At 35.2% G+C, this 16,612-nt stretch overlaps 1 protein-coding gene and 1 pseudogene across 10 annotated transcripts in view; both read left to right on the top strand.

Annotated features, from left to right (window-relative positions):
• CFAP69 (cilia and flagella associated protein 69) overlaps positions 1-16,612 on the top strand; it is a 53,632-nt gene that overhangs the window by 3,278 nt on the left and 33,742 nt on the right. For 5 of the 9 annotated variants that reach the window (XM_082692312.1, XM_082692315.1, XM_082692313.1 and 2 more), the window contains exons 2-5: positions 7,674-7,733; positions 11,231-11,296; positions 13,661-13,770; positions 15,882-15,958. In XM_082692312.1, the coding sequence (XP_082548438.1) occupies positions 7,674-7,733; positions 11,231-11,296; positions 13,661-13,770; positions 15,882-15,958 (313 nt within the window). Of the gene's footprint in view, positions 1-338; positions 391-7,673; positions 7,734-11,230; positions 11,297-11,458; positions 11,518-13,660; positions 13,771-15,881; positions 15,959-16,612 lie in introns of those variants that run through there. The other 4 variants (XM_082692317.1, XM_082692316.1, XM_082692318.1 and 1 more) reach the window with 3 other exon arrangements.
• On the top strand, positions 8,298-10,168 carry LOC309844925 (centromere protein K pseudogene; annotated as a pseudogene). The gene is made up of 2 exons (XR_014316545.1): positions 8,298-9,634; positions 9,856-10,168. The product of XR_014316545.1 is annotated as a centromere protein K pseudogene (transcript).

Genomic DNA, 16,612 nt, shown 5'->3' with positions numbered 1-16,612 from the left:
TCCACAGTAGCTTCTTATTGCTTACCTCACTGACTATAATTACACTGACCAAACCACTTAATTCTCTAGGCTTTGTTACCTTTTCTATAAAACAAGCCCATGGTAGATGACTATTCCCCAAATCTGAGTGACCATCACAGTTGTCTGAGGAGTTCAAAAAACTGTACATAGCTGGGCCCTAGTTCATATCTACTGAATCATAATCCCTAATGTGGAGTCTGGGACTTTTTAAAAAACCTCTCTCTAGTGACTTTTAGCCTCAAAAACCACTGAACTAGATGATATCCAAGGTCTCTGTCATCCTAAAGTGCCTCAAGTCTACTCTGTTGTGTTTTCAGGGATTCCCAATGCAAAATCTGGACAGATCTGTACTGATCTGTACTGCACAAGGTCAAAATTCTTGCTTGTTTGTTTCTATAGTGTATCCCATAATCTCCCAGGATTCCCCAGTAACACCCAGCACAGTACCTGGTACTCAAGAGGTGATATTATTTACTTAATTAATGCCCTCTCCTCTTTTCTGAATTTAAATCTAACCCTACCTCCAGATCCTGCCTCTCAACATAAAGTACTCTCCTAACAGAAAGCGCTTCCCATTAATCTTCACTCTCACAGATCCTCTCATAAATGAATATAGTCTTAGGTCTGAGTCACACCATTTCTCCCCTAATTATCACTTGTGTTATGTTGGCAACTGTTTCATTTGTCTAAATTTTGTCTCTGCCCCCAGAATATGGGTTCCTTAAGTGTAGGAAATTATCCTAATGCTTATGTACCCTTCTCCCCCAGGACTCTGAGCTCAGAGTAGAAATTTTTTTAAAACTTTATATCCTAATTAGTCCTCAACTTTACCATACAATCTTAGTTTTATTATCCTGTTGCTGAAACTGGGGTCTTGCTTGTTATGCTCACAAAACTAGTAACTGGGCCAGCACTGTACAACACAATGATTTCACAGGTTTGTACATGATACCATTCTCAGCACATGTGTGGCTACCATCATCACCAGATAGTACTGTTACAATATCATTGACTACATTCTCTGTGCTGTCCCTCTCACCCCTGTGACTTACTCATTCTATAACTGGAAGCCTGTATCTCCTACTGCCCTTCACCCATTTTGCCTATCCCTACCACTCTTTCCCTTTGACAACCAGTTTGTTCCCTATATTTATAGGTCTGATTCTGCTTTTTGTTTATTCATTTGTTTTTTGTTAGATTCCACATATGAGTGAAATCATTTAGGATTTGTCTTTTCAGTTTGATTTATTTCATTTAGCATAATACCCTCTAGATCCACCCATGTTGCCACAAATGGCCCAATCTCATTCTTTTTCATGGCTGTGTAATATCCCATTGTAGGTATATATTACATTTCTTTACCTATTCATATATCATTGAACATTTTAGTTTCTTTGTATCCTGGCTACTGTAAATAATGCTACAATAAGCATAGGGGTGCATAAATCTTTTGGAATTGGTGTTTTTGTTTTCTTTTGGGTAAATACCCATGGATGGTCTTATTTGACCATATGGTAGTTTTACTTTTTATGGTAGTTTTTACTTTTTTATGGTAGTTTTTACTTTTTATGGTAGTTTTACTTTTTAAGGAACCACCATATTGTTTTCCAAAGTGGCTGTACCAATTGAAACTCTACCAACAGTGTACAAGGATCCCTTTTTCTCCACATCCTCAACAACACTTGTTATTTCTTGTCTTTTTTATTTTAGCCACTCTGACAGGTATAAGGTGATATTTCACTGTGATTTTGATTTTAATTTCCCTGATGATTAATAATGTTGTTGTTTTCATGTGTCTGTTGGCCATCTATATATCTTCTTTGGAAAAACATCGTTTAGGTCCTCTGCCCATTTTTAAATTGGATTGTTTGGGGGTTTTTGGTGTTGAGTTATATAGGTCAGTTATTGTTTTTGGACATTAACCCCTTATCAGATATATCATTTGCAAATATCTTTTCTTATTCAGTGGTTGTCTTTTTGTTTTCTTAATGGTTTTCTTCACTATACAAAACAAAATACTTTTATTCTATATGAAAGCAGGAGATTTTGTATGTTTTATTCCATACCATATCTTTAGCATCTATAACAATGTCTGACACCGTGTAGGCACTCAAAAGGTATTTATAGAATAAATAAATTGTGATCACTTGACTTGCATAGGAATCATGGCTGAGCTTTCTTGCCCAAATTTGCTCTACCTCTAAAAACCTCCACAATATTCTATTTAATGTCCTATTCTATTACTGTCTGTAATACCGCCATGAACTGTGTCATTAAACTTGCCTACCTGGTTTTGGAGTAATTGCTAGAAATAACCTCTGTGCTCAATTGAGAAGTCAGGCATAGAACTAAGGTGCAAGGAACCAGCACTCCTGCATCAAACAGACCTGCTAGCCTAGTTACTAGCTTTGTGACCTTAATAAGTAAGGCCCCAGTTTCATCAACAGGATAATAATACCAAGTTTCTATGGTAAAGCTGAGGGCTAATTAAGATATAAAGTTTTTTTGTTGTTGTTTTTGTTTTTAAAGGTGGGGAGATGGTACCTGGCTCACTCCATTGGTAGAGGATATGATTTTTTATCTCAGGGTCATGAGTTCAAGCCCCACGTTGAGCATGCAACCTACCTAGTAGGAGAGAGAGAAAAAAAAAGAGAGAAAGGGGGAGGAAGGGAGGGAGGAAGAAAGGGAGAGGAATGGAGAGAAAAGGAGAAAAAAGGAGAGAGAGAGAGAGAGAGAGAGAGAGAGAGAAAGGGGAAAAGAAAGAGAGAGAGAGAGAGAAAGTGCCAGACACATAAAAAAGATATAAAGTGCCAGACGTATAAAAGGACCACAATAAATGTTAATTCCTTTCCCTATAATTGTTTATCAAATGAGGATTTCTCCCCTTTGACTTGTCCTTTGGTAAAATGGGAAAATAAATTCATCCTATAACTGTAAATGAAGTTCTAATTTTCTTCAAAGCAGCATATTAAACTTTTGATCTTAAAAGGTTTTATTAAATGTTTTTACAATTCTCTATAACTATCTTACGATGGTAACAGCAATTATTTTGATACTTTCCTCTGTATGTCCTTTTTTGCTTCACTCTGCTGTGTGCTCTCATTTACCCAAACTCTTCCAATTATTACTTGAAGCTTCTGATTTGGAATTCTCAACCCCCAGTTTAACTCATCTCCAGCCTCAACACAAGCCTCTTCCTTCAGCTTTTCCTGTCTCAGCAAAGGGTGTGACTACTTTGAGTCCTCAAATTCAGGAGTCATCATCACCTTTTCTTCTCTCTCCCACCAAATCAAATCACTCCTTAGCTCCCACAGATTCTACCTCCTTGATGATCTTCATTCCATTCCCTTTTGTCTATCCAGTTGCCAGTACCTTAGTCAAGGCCCGTTACAGATGTCTCCCATCTCCCTTCCAGTTCATCCTAGACATTTCCAGTTCAGTCTCTACTCAGCAAACTAAATTACCTGCTTATTGTTACACTCCTCTGATTAAAGCCTGTGGAAATAAACAAAGACCACCTTAATGAGAATAAGCAGAGACTATTTAATATTCAGAGTTTACTATATAGAGTCAGCCAGCATTACTTAATTTGACAGAGACTCCAAGGCAGACAGGGAAGCTTTGTAGTTAAAAAAAAAAAAAAAGGAACGCTTCTAGAATGCTCTGGTTGGAGGTTGTTGCCATGGGGAAGCTGGAGGTGGGCTAACTACAAACAGGGCATTCTATGTGATTGATTTGGGAAGCATATTTGGCTTTTTCTGGTTGGTCCTACATAGCATATGAGTGGCAAAAAATAGGGAATCTGGGAGTCATTGGCCAAATCTTGACTTTCCTGAGCAAATTGCTCCCCACTTTGGTTGCTGCAAAGATTGTAGGCAAGAGTTCTGTTGACATATGTCGTCTGGCCATTGTCTGTTCATATAGTCTCTCAAACCATTCAATAGCTTCTGAAGATCCTTACATAACACACAAGGCCTTCTGTAAAATGGAGTTGGTAATAGTAACTATCCCATAGAATTCAATTAGGAAATGCATGTAAAGTGCTTACAACTGTACCTAAAAATAGACATCGCCATCATGTTATGATCATTATTGTTATTCATGATTTTGATGTAGGAAGGATGTTAGGGTTCAAAGCCGATGGCCAAGAAAGAATTCTTCAGACATCTTTGGTGCTGAAAGGGTTTAATTAAAGCACAGGGACAGGACCATGTGCATAAAGAGCTGCTCTGGGGTCATGAGGAGTGGCCCATTCTAGACTTTCAAGTTGGGAGGGGGTTAGGGATAGTGTTAGCCTCCCAGATATTTTTGGAAACAAGGTTTCCAGGATCCTGAGGGGGCTAGCTATTGTTAGGAAAAAATCATTTATTACTGTTTAGTAAAAACTAAGTCATGAGAATCTTCATATGTATATTGGTGGGTCATATGCTTGGAGGATGATTGCCAACGTGTATATTAGGAGGGAAGGAGAGTAGGGAGAGAAAGGAAGTTTGCAAAAGAATTCTTTTTTTTTTTTTAAGACTTTATTTATTTATTTAACAGACAGAGATCACAGGTAGGCAGAGAGAGAGAGAGGAAGGGAAGCAGGCTCCCTGCTGAGCAGAGAGCCAGATGCGGGGCAGGGATCACGACCAAAGCCAAAGGCAGAGGCTTTAACCCACTAAGCTACCCAGGTGCCCCTGCAAAAGAATTCTTATATGTTAAGGTAAACTTACAGGATCCTGGGGGTTGAGCTAAGATTGTCTTTTCCCCTTAGCAAAGTATTAACATTGAGGCAGTGACATTCCCTCGAGGAATAGAGGAATGTCACTCTGCCTGTTTCGAGGACTTTGAATGGGCTGTAAGTAGTAAGGACATTTAAGTTTTCTTTTGCCTTTGTTTCTATCCTTACATCAATTTGACCTCTCCTAACCTAATTAACATCATTTGTAGCCATTATTCCCTGCACTGTCTTCTCCAACCTAGTTTGCTTCTCTCCATCATCTCAATGCCTTATTTTCTCTTGCCTCCAGGCCCTCACACATGCTGTCCCCCATCTCCATCTCTCAAACCTTCAGTTCTCACACAAATCCTACTCCATCTTACCTCTGCATGCAAATTACTTCTGCTGAAAGCTGTCCTGTGCCTTCGTGGAGCATTTTGTAGCATGTTATCTGTATTACTTTTATTCCATGCCAGACTGATAGCTGCTTGAGGTCAGAACAGTGTTGTTCTCCATACTAGCACAGTTTCTGAAACATAGAAGCTGCTTATAAGTATTTGTGGAAAAAGAAATAGACTAACGGAGGGAGTGAAGGAGAAATCTTAAAAATATAATACATGCCAACCAAGTAAAACACAGAGTAGCATTAAGTAATAATGCAACAGAAATCTAAGAGGAATCTTTGCTCTAACCTTTACTACTCTTTTTTAATAAAAGTTATACCTGCTCATTTAGGGAGAACAATTCTGACAATATGGGCAAAAAGAAAATTTTGCTTTGACTTTTCATTTCAATATGCTTTCCAGTCTGCAAAGCCAATATCGCAGAAAATCTGAAAATAAAAACTCACTGTATATATTTCTCAGAGAACCCAAGAGGAAAAAAGAAGACAACTGAGGTAGTGGGAGATGGCACTGTTAAAGCCCCAAATCTTGGAAGGCAAAATTGTATTCATCGAATTTTTTTGGTAACAGTAAATTTAATCATTTAAACAAGTTAACAGTAAAATGTAACAGTTTTTAAAGATAACCATAATACCAGGTATAGATCACCATTTATTAAATCATTTTTATTGTTCATCTTTTAAGTAAAAATCATTTTGAGTAAATTAACTCACCCAGTTACTTATTCTACAGAATTAAAATTAGAATACCTAGCTGAAAATTGTTTTTGAAAGACATTGCCTGAGATTAGAATATGAGTTTGTGATTGTGAAAGGAAAAGAAATTCTAGATTTAAGAGGCAATGGGATGATATCTATGTAGAAATATGGAAAGGTATGTATTATAGATTTAAAAATCATAAATTACAATGGTGTTAACACTAAGTGAACTTACATATTTACACATGTAAACAAAAAAAGAAAATAGTATTTAAATACATGCATTTATTCATGTAAACAAAGAGAAAATAATATTCAAAAATTTTTCGTATAAGTACTTAAATTTGGGATGATAGCACCTTCTGTTTCCTTCTTCACTTATCTACAAATAACTTTATATGCCAGGCCCAGTTTTTGGTGCTGAGGATGCCAAAGAAAAGGTCTTTGTCTTAAGGTGCATTTGGGGGCAGGGTGTGGTAGGGGGATAAACATGCAAATCATTTTAGAACTATGATGGGAACTGTGATGGGTGTGCACTTAGGGTGCTGTGGGAGCACAAAGGAAGGACATTTGTTCTATCCTTTTTTATCCCTTGGGGAGGCAACACTTGAGCTGAGTTGTGAAGCACATGTGGGAGTTAACAAAGGAGAGGAATAGGATTATCACAACAAATGAAAATAGAGGAGAGGTGAAGGGCATTAATGGGGAGCGTCATTGAATGATGTAGGTGGGTTATGTTCAGACTGGAATTTTATTATCCAGACCGTAGAGTAGAAGACCATGTTGAAGTGTGTAAGAGTAGAAGCAGGGAGAACAGCAGAGAGTCTTCCTCAGTGAGAGATGAAAATTGAATAAATCAGTAAGATGGCATGGGCTCAAGAAATATTTAAGATATAAAATCTATAGAGCTTGGACATTCTGTTTTCATTTTCTTTTTTTTTTTTTTAAGATTATATTCATTTATTTGAGAGAGTGCATACAAGCAAGGGGCACGGTAGGGGAGGGAGAAACAGACTCCCTGCTGAGCAGGGATCCCCATAGGGGGCTGGATCCCCAGACTCCAGGATCATGACCTGAGTCTGAGTTGGAAGCAGATGCTTAACCGTTGAGCCACCCAGGAGCCCCAACATTCTGTTTTCTAATGTGGATGACTCTAAGAATGCTGGTACCAACTGAGGAGAGGGGATAACTTGTTTGGGAAGGTAACCTCCTACCTATAGTTTAGAAGCAAGTCTTATGTATATCTGCATAGGCAAACCCAATGTAATTTGCATGGTTGGGATATGTAATAACTATGTACCAGATCATTTCACTTTCCAAAGCATGCAAGTGCTATTATTCCAGATGCTTTCTTGGGCCTTTCAGGACTAATAAAATTAAAGATAGTAAGATTATAAGATAATACTGGAATTCAAGAGGTTTTGTTTTGAACTCCAAAATTTATTACTCTTATAAGCTTTCATTCTCCCCTTTTATGTAAATTGAAATATAATTGACATATAATGTTACATTCGTTTCAGATATACAACATAGTCATTCCACAAATCTGTAGTTAGGCTGCACTCACACAAGTGCAGCTCCCATCCATCACCAGACACTATGCCATTGACTATATTTCCTATTTTGTTTGTACCTTTCATCCCTATGATATTCATTCCATAAATGGAAGTCTGTATCTCTCACTTCCCTTCCCCCATTTTGCCCATCCCTCCATCATCCTCTTCCCCTCACTCTCTTTTTATCATAAGATATTTTTAAGTTGCCAAGCAATATCATATAAAAATAGTGTGTTTGATGTGATTTCTTGATTCTCATGACCCAAATTCTAAGAGGTGTGTGTATTTTTAGGGTGCTTTCAAGACCATGGACCTCAATCGTGTCATCAACCTCCTTGAAGAGACTGATAAAGTAAGCTTTTAGAGAAAATTTCCCTGCTATATCGCTTATAAACTATGATTCCCTGAAAGGTAACATGTATTTCCCCAAAATAAGTCTTGTTTCTTTTGTTTTTGTTGTTGTTGAAAACATTTCAAATAGTGTCTTATATTCAAGGACTGTTTAAATAAGTTAGTATGAATGTATTTAAACTATCGATAGGGAGGCTGGAGGAGGAGATTAGATTTGGGTTTGTGGGATGGGAAAATCAATGGTGGCTATAAACAGAAGGAATCATAAGGCAGAGGAAGATTCTTCTAGCCTTCATTAATTGCTTATTAACAAGTAGGATGTGGGGAGCAAGGGTAGAAAAAGCATATCGTGAGGTGCTACTTAAAATTTTCTGCTATGAAATCTGGAGATATACACACACAAACACTCATACATACTCATAAGTAATCTATTTTGAGAGGAATCTTATACTAAATGGAATGGAGATGAAATGATTTCAGATATAAGATTCAAAGTGGAGCTAGGCTAGGAAGCCTTGTCTACACCAGACTGAGGTGACCTGAAGTCCGTGGCCCTGTGGTGATAAGGAAACTGAGGCTCAGACTATTTAAGTGACTTGCCCAAGGTCACACAGCTTTTTTTCTTACAAGGCTAATTATTACAAGGCACATGTCAGTGAATCAGCAAGATCTGGATCCAGACAGTACTACAGATATGGAAGATGTTACAAATGCTGAAGAAGAACTTATTAAAGAATGTGAAGAAATGTGGAATGATATGGAAGAATGTCAGAAAAAATTATCACTTGTTGGAACTGAGACACTCACTGATTCAAATGCTCAGCCATCATTATTAATTATGCAAGCGAAATGTTTGACTGCTGAACTCAGTCAATGGCAGAAAGAAAGCCCTGAAATAATTCCACTGAATGAAGAAGTTCTAGTGACATTAGGAAAAGAAGAGTTCCAAAAATTGAGGCATGATCTTGAATTGGTACTCTCTACTATTCAATCAAAGAATGAAAAGTTAAAGGAAGACTTGGAAAGGGAGCAACAGTGGTTCGATGAACAACAACAGATACTGGAATCTCTTAATGTACTACACAATGAATTGAAACATCAGGTTTTGACATTTTCTGAATCCAGAATCTTTGGTGAGCTGAAAACTAAAATGCATGATATAAAAGAATATAAGGAGAAGCTCTTGGTTACCTTGGTGAGTTTCTGGAAGATCATTTTCCTCTGCCTGATAGAAATGTTAAAAAGAAAAAGAAAAAGAAAAACATTCAAGAATCAACTGTACAGCTGATAACACTACATGAAATGTTAGAGATTCTTTTAAATAGGTTATTTGATGTTCCACATGATCCATATGTCAAAATTAGTGATTCTTTTTGGCCACCTTATGTTGAGCTGCTCCTTTGTAATGGAATTGCCTTGAGACATCCAGAAGATCCAACCCGAATAAGATTAGAAGCCTTCCATCAGTAAAAGATGGTCTCTTTTTTTACAGTACTTAATGAATCTTGTCATTTAAGGATAATAGAAACACTGAGGATTTACTTGGATAAAGAACATTATTTGCAAATCAAAGTACGTAGTCCCTCTTCCTTTTATCCATAAAATGGTATGTGCCATCTACTATTCATTTATAAATGGTTCTTTCAATTCAGTCAGTGCTTTGGTGTTTTCAACCGTATGGAAAAGAATGCAAGTAAAAACTATTCTAGACTTAATCATTCTAAAAATTTTGATATACCTTCTGCAGTATTCTTTGGGAAATTATTTGTTAATTTATAATATTGCTTGTGTAATTTTTTCCTTTTGAAATTTATGACAAGTTATTTTATGCATTTTGCATTCCATTTGGTGCTTATATCTTTAAATTTAGGAATTATAATGGAAAGTCCATGTAATTTGCAGGTAGTTTTTATTTATTTATTTTTTTTTAAAAGATTTTATTTATTTATTTGAAAGATGGAGATCACAAGTAGGCAGAGAGGCAGGCAGAGAGAGAGAGAGAGGGAAGCAGGCTTCCTGCGGAGCAGGGAGCCCGATGCGGGGCTCGATCCCAGGACCCTGAGATCATGACCCGAGCCAAAGGCAGCAGCCCAAACCACTGAGCCACCCAGGCGCCCCTGCAGGTAGTTTTTAAATTGAGAATATCTGATGTAGATGGAGTACATAATTTAAAAGTATGTAGTCATTCTGTTCCATAAATCCTGCCTTATTTCTGGATTTGTTAAAAATTGGAACAGAAAAAACTAATGGGTTAGGTAAAGTGAAAACTATATTTTAGTATGTATTATATAACAAGCAATACTATATATTAAATCATTCTTAATTCTGTTATTGTTTAAAAAAAATTGTGTTCATAAAATGTTGTTGTTGTTAATTCTCCATGACCTTTCTATAAATAAAATTCTCTTATCTAAAAAAAAAAAAAAAAAAAAAAAAGATTCAAAGTGGAGAGTTTAGGCATTGGGAGAAAAGATAATAAATGCATTTAATGCATGCTCACACGCCACACTCTCCTGACATTGCCCAAGAATCAACAGAGTGCCTAAAAGCTAACACAGTATAAAATTACTACAGGATTAAGATTGCCTACTTCTGGAAAATGGGTTGATTGTGGTAGAGCCAATCAAAACCAAACAATGTCTAGTGATTAGTAGGCACAAAAATTTATTTACTGTTTTAACATCTTTTAGTTTCTACATTTTAACACAGAAAAAAAGGACAATGAAAATAATGTATTTCTTGCTGGCTGTGTTTGTTATAAAAGTTATTTTTAATTTTGAGTATACCTGCATTTTAAAAAAGGAAAACTCAACCACATAGAGCTCCTACTAGTTGTTAAATAAGAGTAGACCAAAAAATATATAAAAAATGCCACAGCTTCTCACGAAGGATTTAAGAACTTTAGAAGGACAGAGTCAGTTATGTAAACAACAAACAAACAAACACATCACTGTATTGAGTTTTGTTTTGTTTTAATTGGTGGAAGATGTTTGTGCATAATTTAGAAGCTAAAAATACAATTTCTGCAGTCAGATTGTCAAATTTGACTTTTAACACTTTCACTTATTAGCTAGGTGATTTTGGACAAATTAGTGTTTCAGCTTGAGTTTCCTATTCTGGAAAAGAAATATAGTAATGGTACCTTCCTTAAAGGGTTGTTTTAAAAATTAATGAAATAACATGTATCTATAGTACATATATATGGAGCATGGCATAGAAAAATGCTCAGCAAATTCAAGTATCGTTAATATTGTTTCTGGAAACAAATGCTGCTTTTATATTAACTTAGTTTTGATTCTCAGTTTCCCAATCAAATGTAAATGATACATTTATTTTTACCTTCACTATTTCAGGAAACATGATGCTTATATTATAACATAGTAATTTAAGAATTAATTGATAATTTTAATGACTACTTTCTTTTTATATGAAAGAAAATTTTTAAAATCTCAACAGACTTAATGACACAAAAGTACTAAAATAGATAACTTGTTTTAGGATGATTTAGAAGAAAAACAACTTAACTCTGTCAAGAAACTGGTGCAGTGTTATCAGAACGGACTTGTATCCTTTACATAAATATGTATGTTTGTTTCATTTATCCTGAAATGAGAGAATTTTATTAGAAACTGTATTATTTTCCTCTTACTGCTGTAACAAATTACCACAAACGTAGTGCCACAAAATTTTGTCTTACAGTTCTGGAGGTCAGAAGTCCAAAGTCAGCATCACTGAGCTAAGGTCAAGATGTTGGTAGGGCTGGTTTCCTTCTGAAAACTTTCGAGGTGAATCTCTGTCCTTGCTTTTCCCAGCTTCTAAGGTGGCTGGCATTCCTTGGCTCATGGCCCCATAAAGTAGTACCACTCTCACCTCAGCTTCTGTGGTCACATCTTCTCTGATCCTCTCCTGGCTCTCTCTTCCCCAGGTAGGATCCCTCTGATTACTGTGGGCCTATCTGGACAATCTGGGATAACATTTCCCCTCTGAAGATTTTTAAATTAATCATATCTGAAAAGTCCCTTTGCTATGTAAGGTAACATATTCACTAGTCCTGGGTCTTAGGCTGTGGACATCTTTGGGCAGGCCATTATTCTGTCTACCACAGAAAATATCTAACATTTTGTGTTTTTCACAAAATTATACTTTTTATTTTTCAGAATATAAAATTGAAGAAACAGATTAATGTACTTAATTCTATGAGGATAATGGCAGTTTTTATAGACTCAGAGAGATAGTGGACCTAGTTAGGAGGACCAAGTCAAAGTCTTGTTTTTACCAATTTACTTGATTAGATGTAATGTTGATAAACTTCTTAACTTCTCCACCCTTATAAGATGGAGATAACAGCACCCATGAGGTGGTTAGGAAGACTAAATGAGCTAATGTACATGCAAGTGCATGATAACCAGTACAATAGTATATGAATATGTTATTCCCCACTGTACATACCACCTGATCAGAACATATTGAAACCAGTGCAATCCAAAACTATCTGTGCTTAAGAACCAGTTTATGGGTGGTGGTGGTGGTGGTGGTGGTGGTGATTACAAGCTTTGCATATAACTTAGCTATTACAGAAGGCATTACAGTTGTCACAGAAAACTCTCACTTTCTGTAGTCATCTTACCACGGACTGGTAACAGAACTGGCAGTGGTCTATAGAGCACCCCTTCAGTAGTATTGATCTCCACAACCTCCAGAAGTTTTCTAAAGAAGATGTAAGTCTCTAATATTAGGTTGTTTCAGTATTTCAAACATCTTAAGGATCCCATTCAGGGAAATGTGCCTTAAATTTTTATTTTAATTCTTTCCTTGCCTTATTTTAACCTTCTTTTATATGGATTTGTTATGCCTATCAGTTACCTGAGGGTTTGTGGATGTTGAGCATTATTTATTGGTAGCCAAAAAAGTCCACTAGCAAGTGATTTCTTTCCTTATCTTACCCTGATACCTCAACACCTCCATCATTTTTTACTTCTTCACATTAGAGATTTGGTGGCAAATGGCTCTTTTTTTTATTTTTTTAAGTAGACTCCACACTGGAGCTTGAACTCATAACCCTGAGAATAGAGATCAAGAGCTGGTCTTGGTTAACTGACTGAGCTGTCCAAGTGCCCCCAAATGGTTCTATTTCTGATGGCCCTTCTTAGGCTGCCTTTATATATGATAAAACATAAAGCAAAAATAAATTCGAGAAGTATCTTGGTCACTTCCATGGGTAGTTAACAGAGGTTTGTACTTCCAATATATCCAGATTCCCCATCTTCTCCTAAAAAGATCCTAGAAAGAGACTAGAAATGATAGGATTCAACCAAAGAAGTATGTCACAACTATCATGTTTCCTTGGCTGTAAAAGAAAATTTGTGAAATGTGTTTATGTACCAGTGGGTTTTTTAAATAGAAAAAAGGTGCTTTATTTCAAGATTTAGAAGAGGTAAATTTTGCTTTTATACTAGTTTTAAATGAAATAAAATCTCAATTTATACCTTAAAAGCAAGAAAATGCATCTGAATAAAGTTAATAAAATAAAGTAAAGTAGGTTTGGGTTGTTTATTCTGGAGCAGTGTATGTTTTGTAAGTGAGTGGGGGAAAGTTGAAAGATTAACGGTTTTCAATGTGTTCTTACTTATTGCCAATAGTTAGTGATCTGCTGAATCCATGATATAATAGTTTGTAATCAAATTCTAAAGATATGAGGAGAAGAGAAAATATTTTGAAAAGAGGTTACTGAGGCAAAAATTGAATAATGATCCCGAGACAAATATGGTTCTAATTTTTCCTATTTAGGGTTCAAAATTAGTATAATTAAAACATTGTCAACCACATTTAATAAAATAGATGGAATTCTATAGACTTTCTTGATAGAAGTCTGTATAGAATATGGTAATTTTTCATCTTAATTTTATTTCTTAACTAAAAATATTAAAGCCCCTAAGGGATTTAGCACAAATATTTAAAATTTTGAATCTGTGTGCAGAAAAAATTGAAAACCAGCCCCACTTTATAGAATCTGCATTTAATATCCTAAAATTATGTGGGTAAGTTATTTTTCTTTAACTTGACTTTACATTAGCATGCAGTATTTTATTATGTTTTATTTTGTATTATAAAGATATACAGTATGGTATAATAAAGTAATAACTCAGAAAACCTCACCTGATCACTTGATTCCAGTCGATATTTCAAAGGCAGTCAGTTTTACTGTAGCCCAAGATAGCTAGCCACAAGAGATTAAACTGTAAGTATATTAAAATGTTTGTCATTATAAGTAGTTCTCAAGTGAATAATAAATGTGAGGTAAAAGCAAGAAATTGTGATTTTTTTAGGAGAATTTTTGAGAAAATTTATGAACACTTCTAAGTAGTTTCAGTCTAGTTTTTTTTCCTCTTTACAAAACTTGATTCTCCAAGGCATATTAAGTTCTGACTCATGTTTTATTGATTTTTCAAATTTGAATGAAGAATAAAATGTCACCAGTCATTTCTGGTATATATTTTTATGTTAATTAGAGGTCAGCATTATAAAATTAATATACCCTATCCTCCATACTATTGTTTCTCCAACCATTTGGGAGAACTAGTAATATCTTCAGCTTCTTTGCTGCCACATAGTAAGTAATCCAAATATACATTAAAATACCCATTTTTAGTTTTCAATATAATGGAGTAGAGGAGATTTCTTAAAGTAGGTATAAACATTTCCATTAGTTTAACCTTCTAAATCTTTCTACCAATTTAATTTTTTAAATAGCATGTTTCTTTTAGCATACAAATAATATTATTAGGACTACATATATATGGTAGTTTTTACTGTTTTACATTTTGTAGCAATAATATTTAAAAATTTTATAACTATATACACTTAATTTTTTTAAAGATTTTATTTATTTATTTATTTATTTATTTATTTGACAGAGATCACAAGTAGGCAGAGAGGCAGGCAGAGAGAGAAAGAGAGGGAAGTAGGCTCCCTGCTCAGCAGAGAGCCCGATGCGGGGCTTGATCCCAGGACCCTGAAATCATGACCTGAGCCGAAGGCAGAGGCTTAACCTACTGAGCCACCCAGGTGCCCCATATACACTTAATTTTTTTGCTATCTGAACAAAATAATCAAAAATAACTAATCAGATGCCTTTACCATGCCTTAGCTTTTAATACAGACTGTGAAAAAGAAAGAAATAAATTATTGCTCTGGTGTTTTTCAGGAATTTTTATGTACTAACTGGAAATTACTATTATATTGATGTGAGATTATATTGTTATCATTTCAAATTTCAAGGCTCTGAAAGTCCTAGAATACCAGGCCTATAAGCATGACTTTGAGCAATGCCAGCAAGGAGCTCCACCAAGAACTGGTTTTCTATAAAAGCTGTGATTGAATGTTTCCGTACATAAAGTGACAGACTTTTGAATTGTACTCCTTATTTTCCCTCATATTTCATAATTATTCACATTATTTAATTTTTTTCTCCTTTCCTAATTTATGCTTTCATCATCATGTATTTCTCCACACCTCACCCTCACTTGATCCCCTTCTCAAGACATTTTTGGGGGTAAAAACATTGAAAATAAAAAATAAAACCTAGCCTTCCTGTTTTGGCTTCTGTGTAGTATGTTTTCTCACAACATCAGAAGTTTAATGTGTACGATTTTCATAACCCTTTGAGAGGAAAGCTCTTCTAATGCTTTATCGTTTAGATTGTTTCCTTTGGTAGAAAAGAAAAAAGTTTGAGGACCAGAAGAAGTAATTTAAGAGTTCTTCACTTTAGAGATCCAACAAGGAGCTGGATAGCAATTAATAAGTTATTGGTTTCAAATGAAAAATTCTAACAAACACACAGAACACTAGCTATTTCATAGCTAGCCCTTGAAACATCTTGAAATTTTTTTCTTGAAAAACATGAATTAAAAGTCCTATAGAGATCTCACTGATATGAGGAATTTGAGAAACAAGACAGAGGAGCATAGGGGAAGTGAGGGAAAAAATGAAACAAGAGGAAACCACAGAGGGAGACAAACCGTAACAGACTCTTAATCTCAGGAAACAAACTGAGGGTTGCTGGAGGGGAGGGGGATGGGAGAGATGCAAATGATGGTTCAGTTAAGGACTTAATTAAATATAACTCCTGCATTCTTCATTCTTATTGAAGCTTGCCATTTTTGAAAAAGAAAGTATCAGATGAAATAACATATGCTGAAGATACTGCTAATTCAATCGCGCTTCTGGGTAAGTTAAGATTTCTTCAGGTAGAGAGGTATAGCATATGACAGGCCCTACTGACAAGAAAGAAATGTTTTAGTCACTAAGTCTTAGAGTACTCTTTCATATGCAGGTTCTTTTCTTATTTCTGGTTGGGAATTAGTCATAGTATGCTTGATGATAATTTTTGCATTGTTTTCTACTGAGGCATTTTATGATACCAATAAGATTCTATGTTCCTTAATTGAAGGACTGGCAGATGCTTATTTGTCTTGATGTTATTTAGTTTGTTGAAATATTTAACTTTTTTGTAAATCAGAAGTATATGTACCTTTCATATATATATATGTACCTTTCAATAATCACAAAAATGCTTTCAATATTAAACTTTAATAATTGCTAGAATCTAATTAGTTGCTAGAAGCACTGAGATCCAAATTATCTGTTAAATAATCTAGAACTGTAAATAAAAATCATAAAATGGTAAAACACTAATCCTTTTATATCTATATAAGTTTCATAGTCTTCAATGGTAGATATTCTGGGAGAAATTCTAGAGTGGATAAAGATGCCAAGGAAATCAGAATAAACATGGGCAGTAAGATAAGATGACTGCAAAGAACAAGTCGGCTGAACTAACGGGAATATTTAATTCTGTGAATCCCTAGCATCAAAATTTAC

This window comes from Mustela nivalis (assembly GCF_964662115.1).
Source record: "Mustela nivalis genome assembly, chromosome: 12".
NCBI lineage: Eukaryota > Metazoa > Chordata > Mammalia > Carnivora > Mustelidae > Mustela > Mustela nivalis.
The sequence above is the reverse complement of the archived record's forward strand: the minus strand, read 5'-3'. Positions and strand labels throughout refer to the sequence as shown.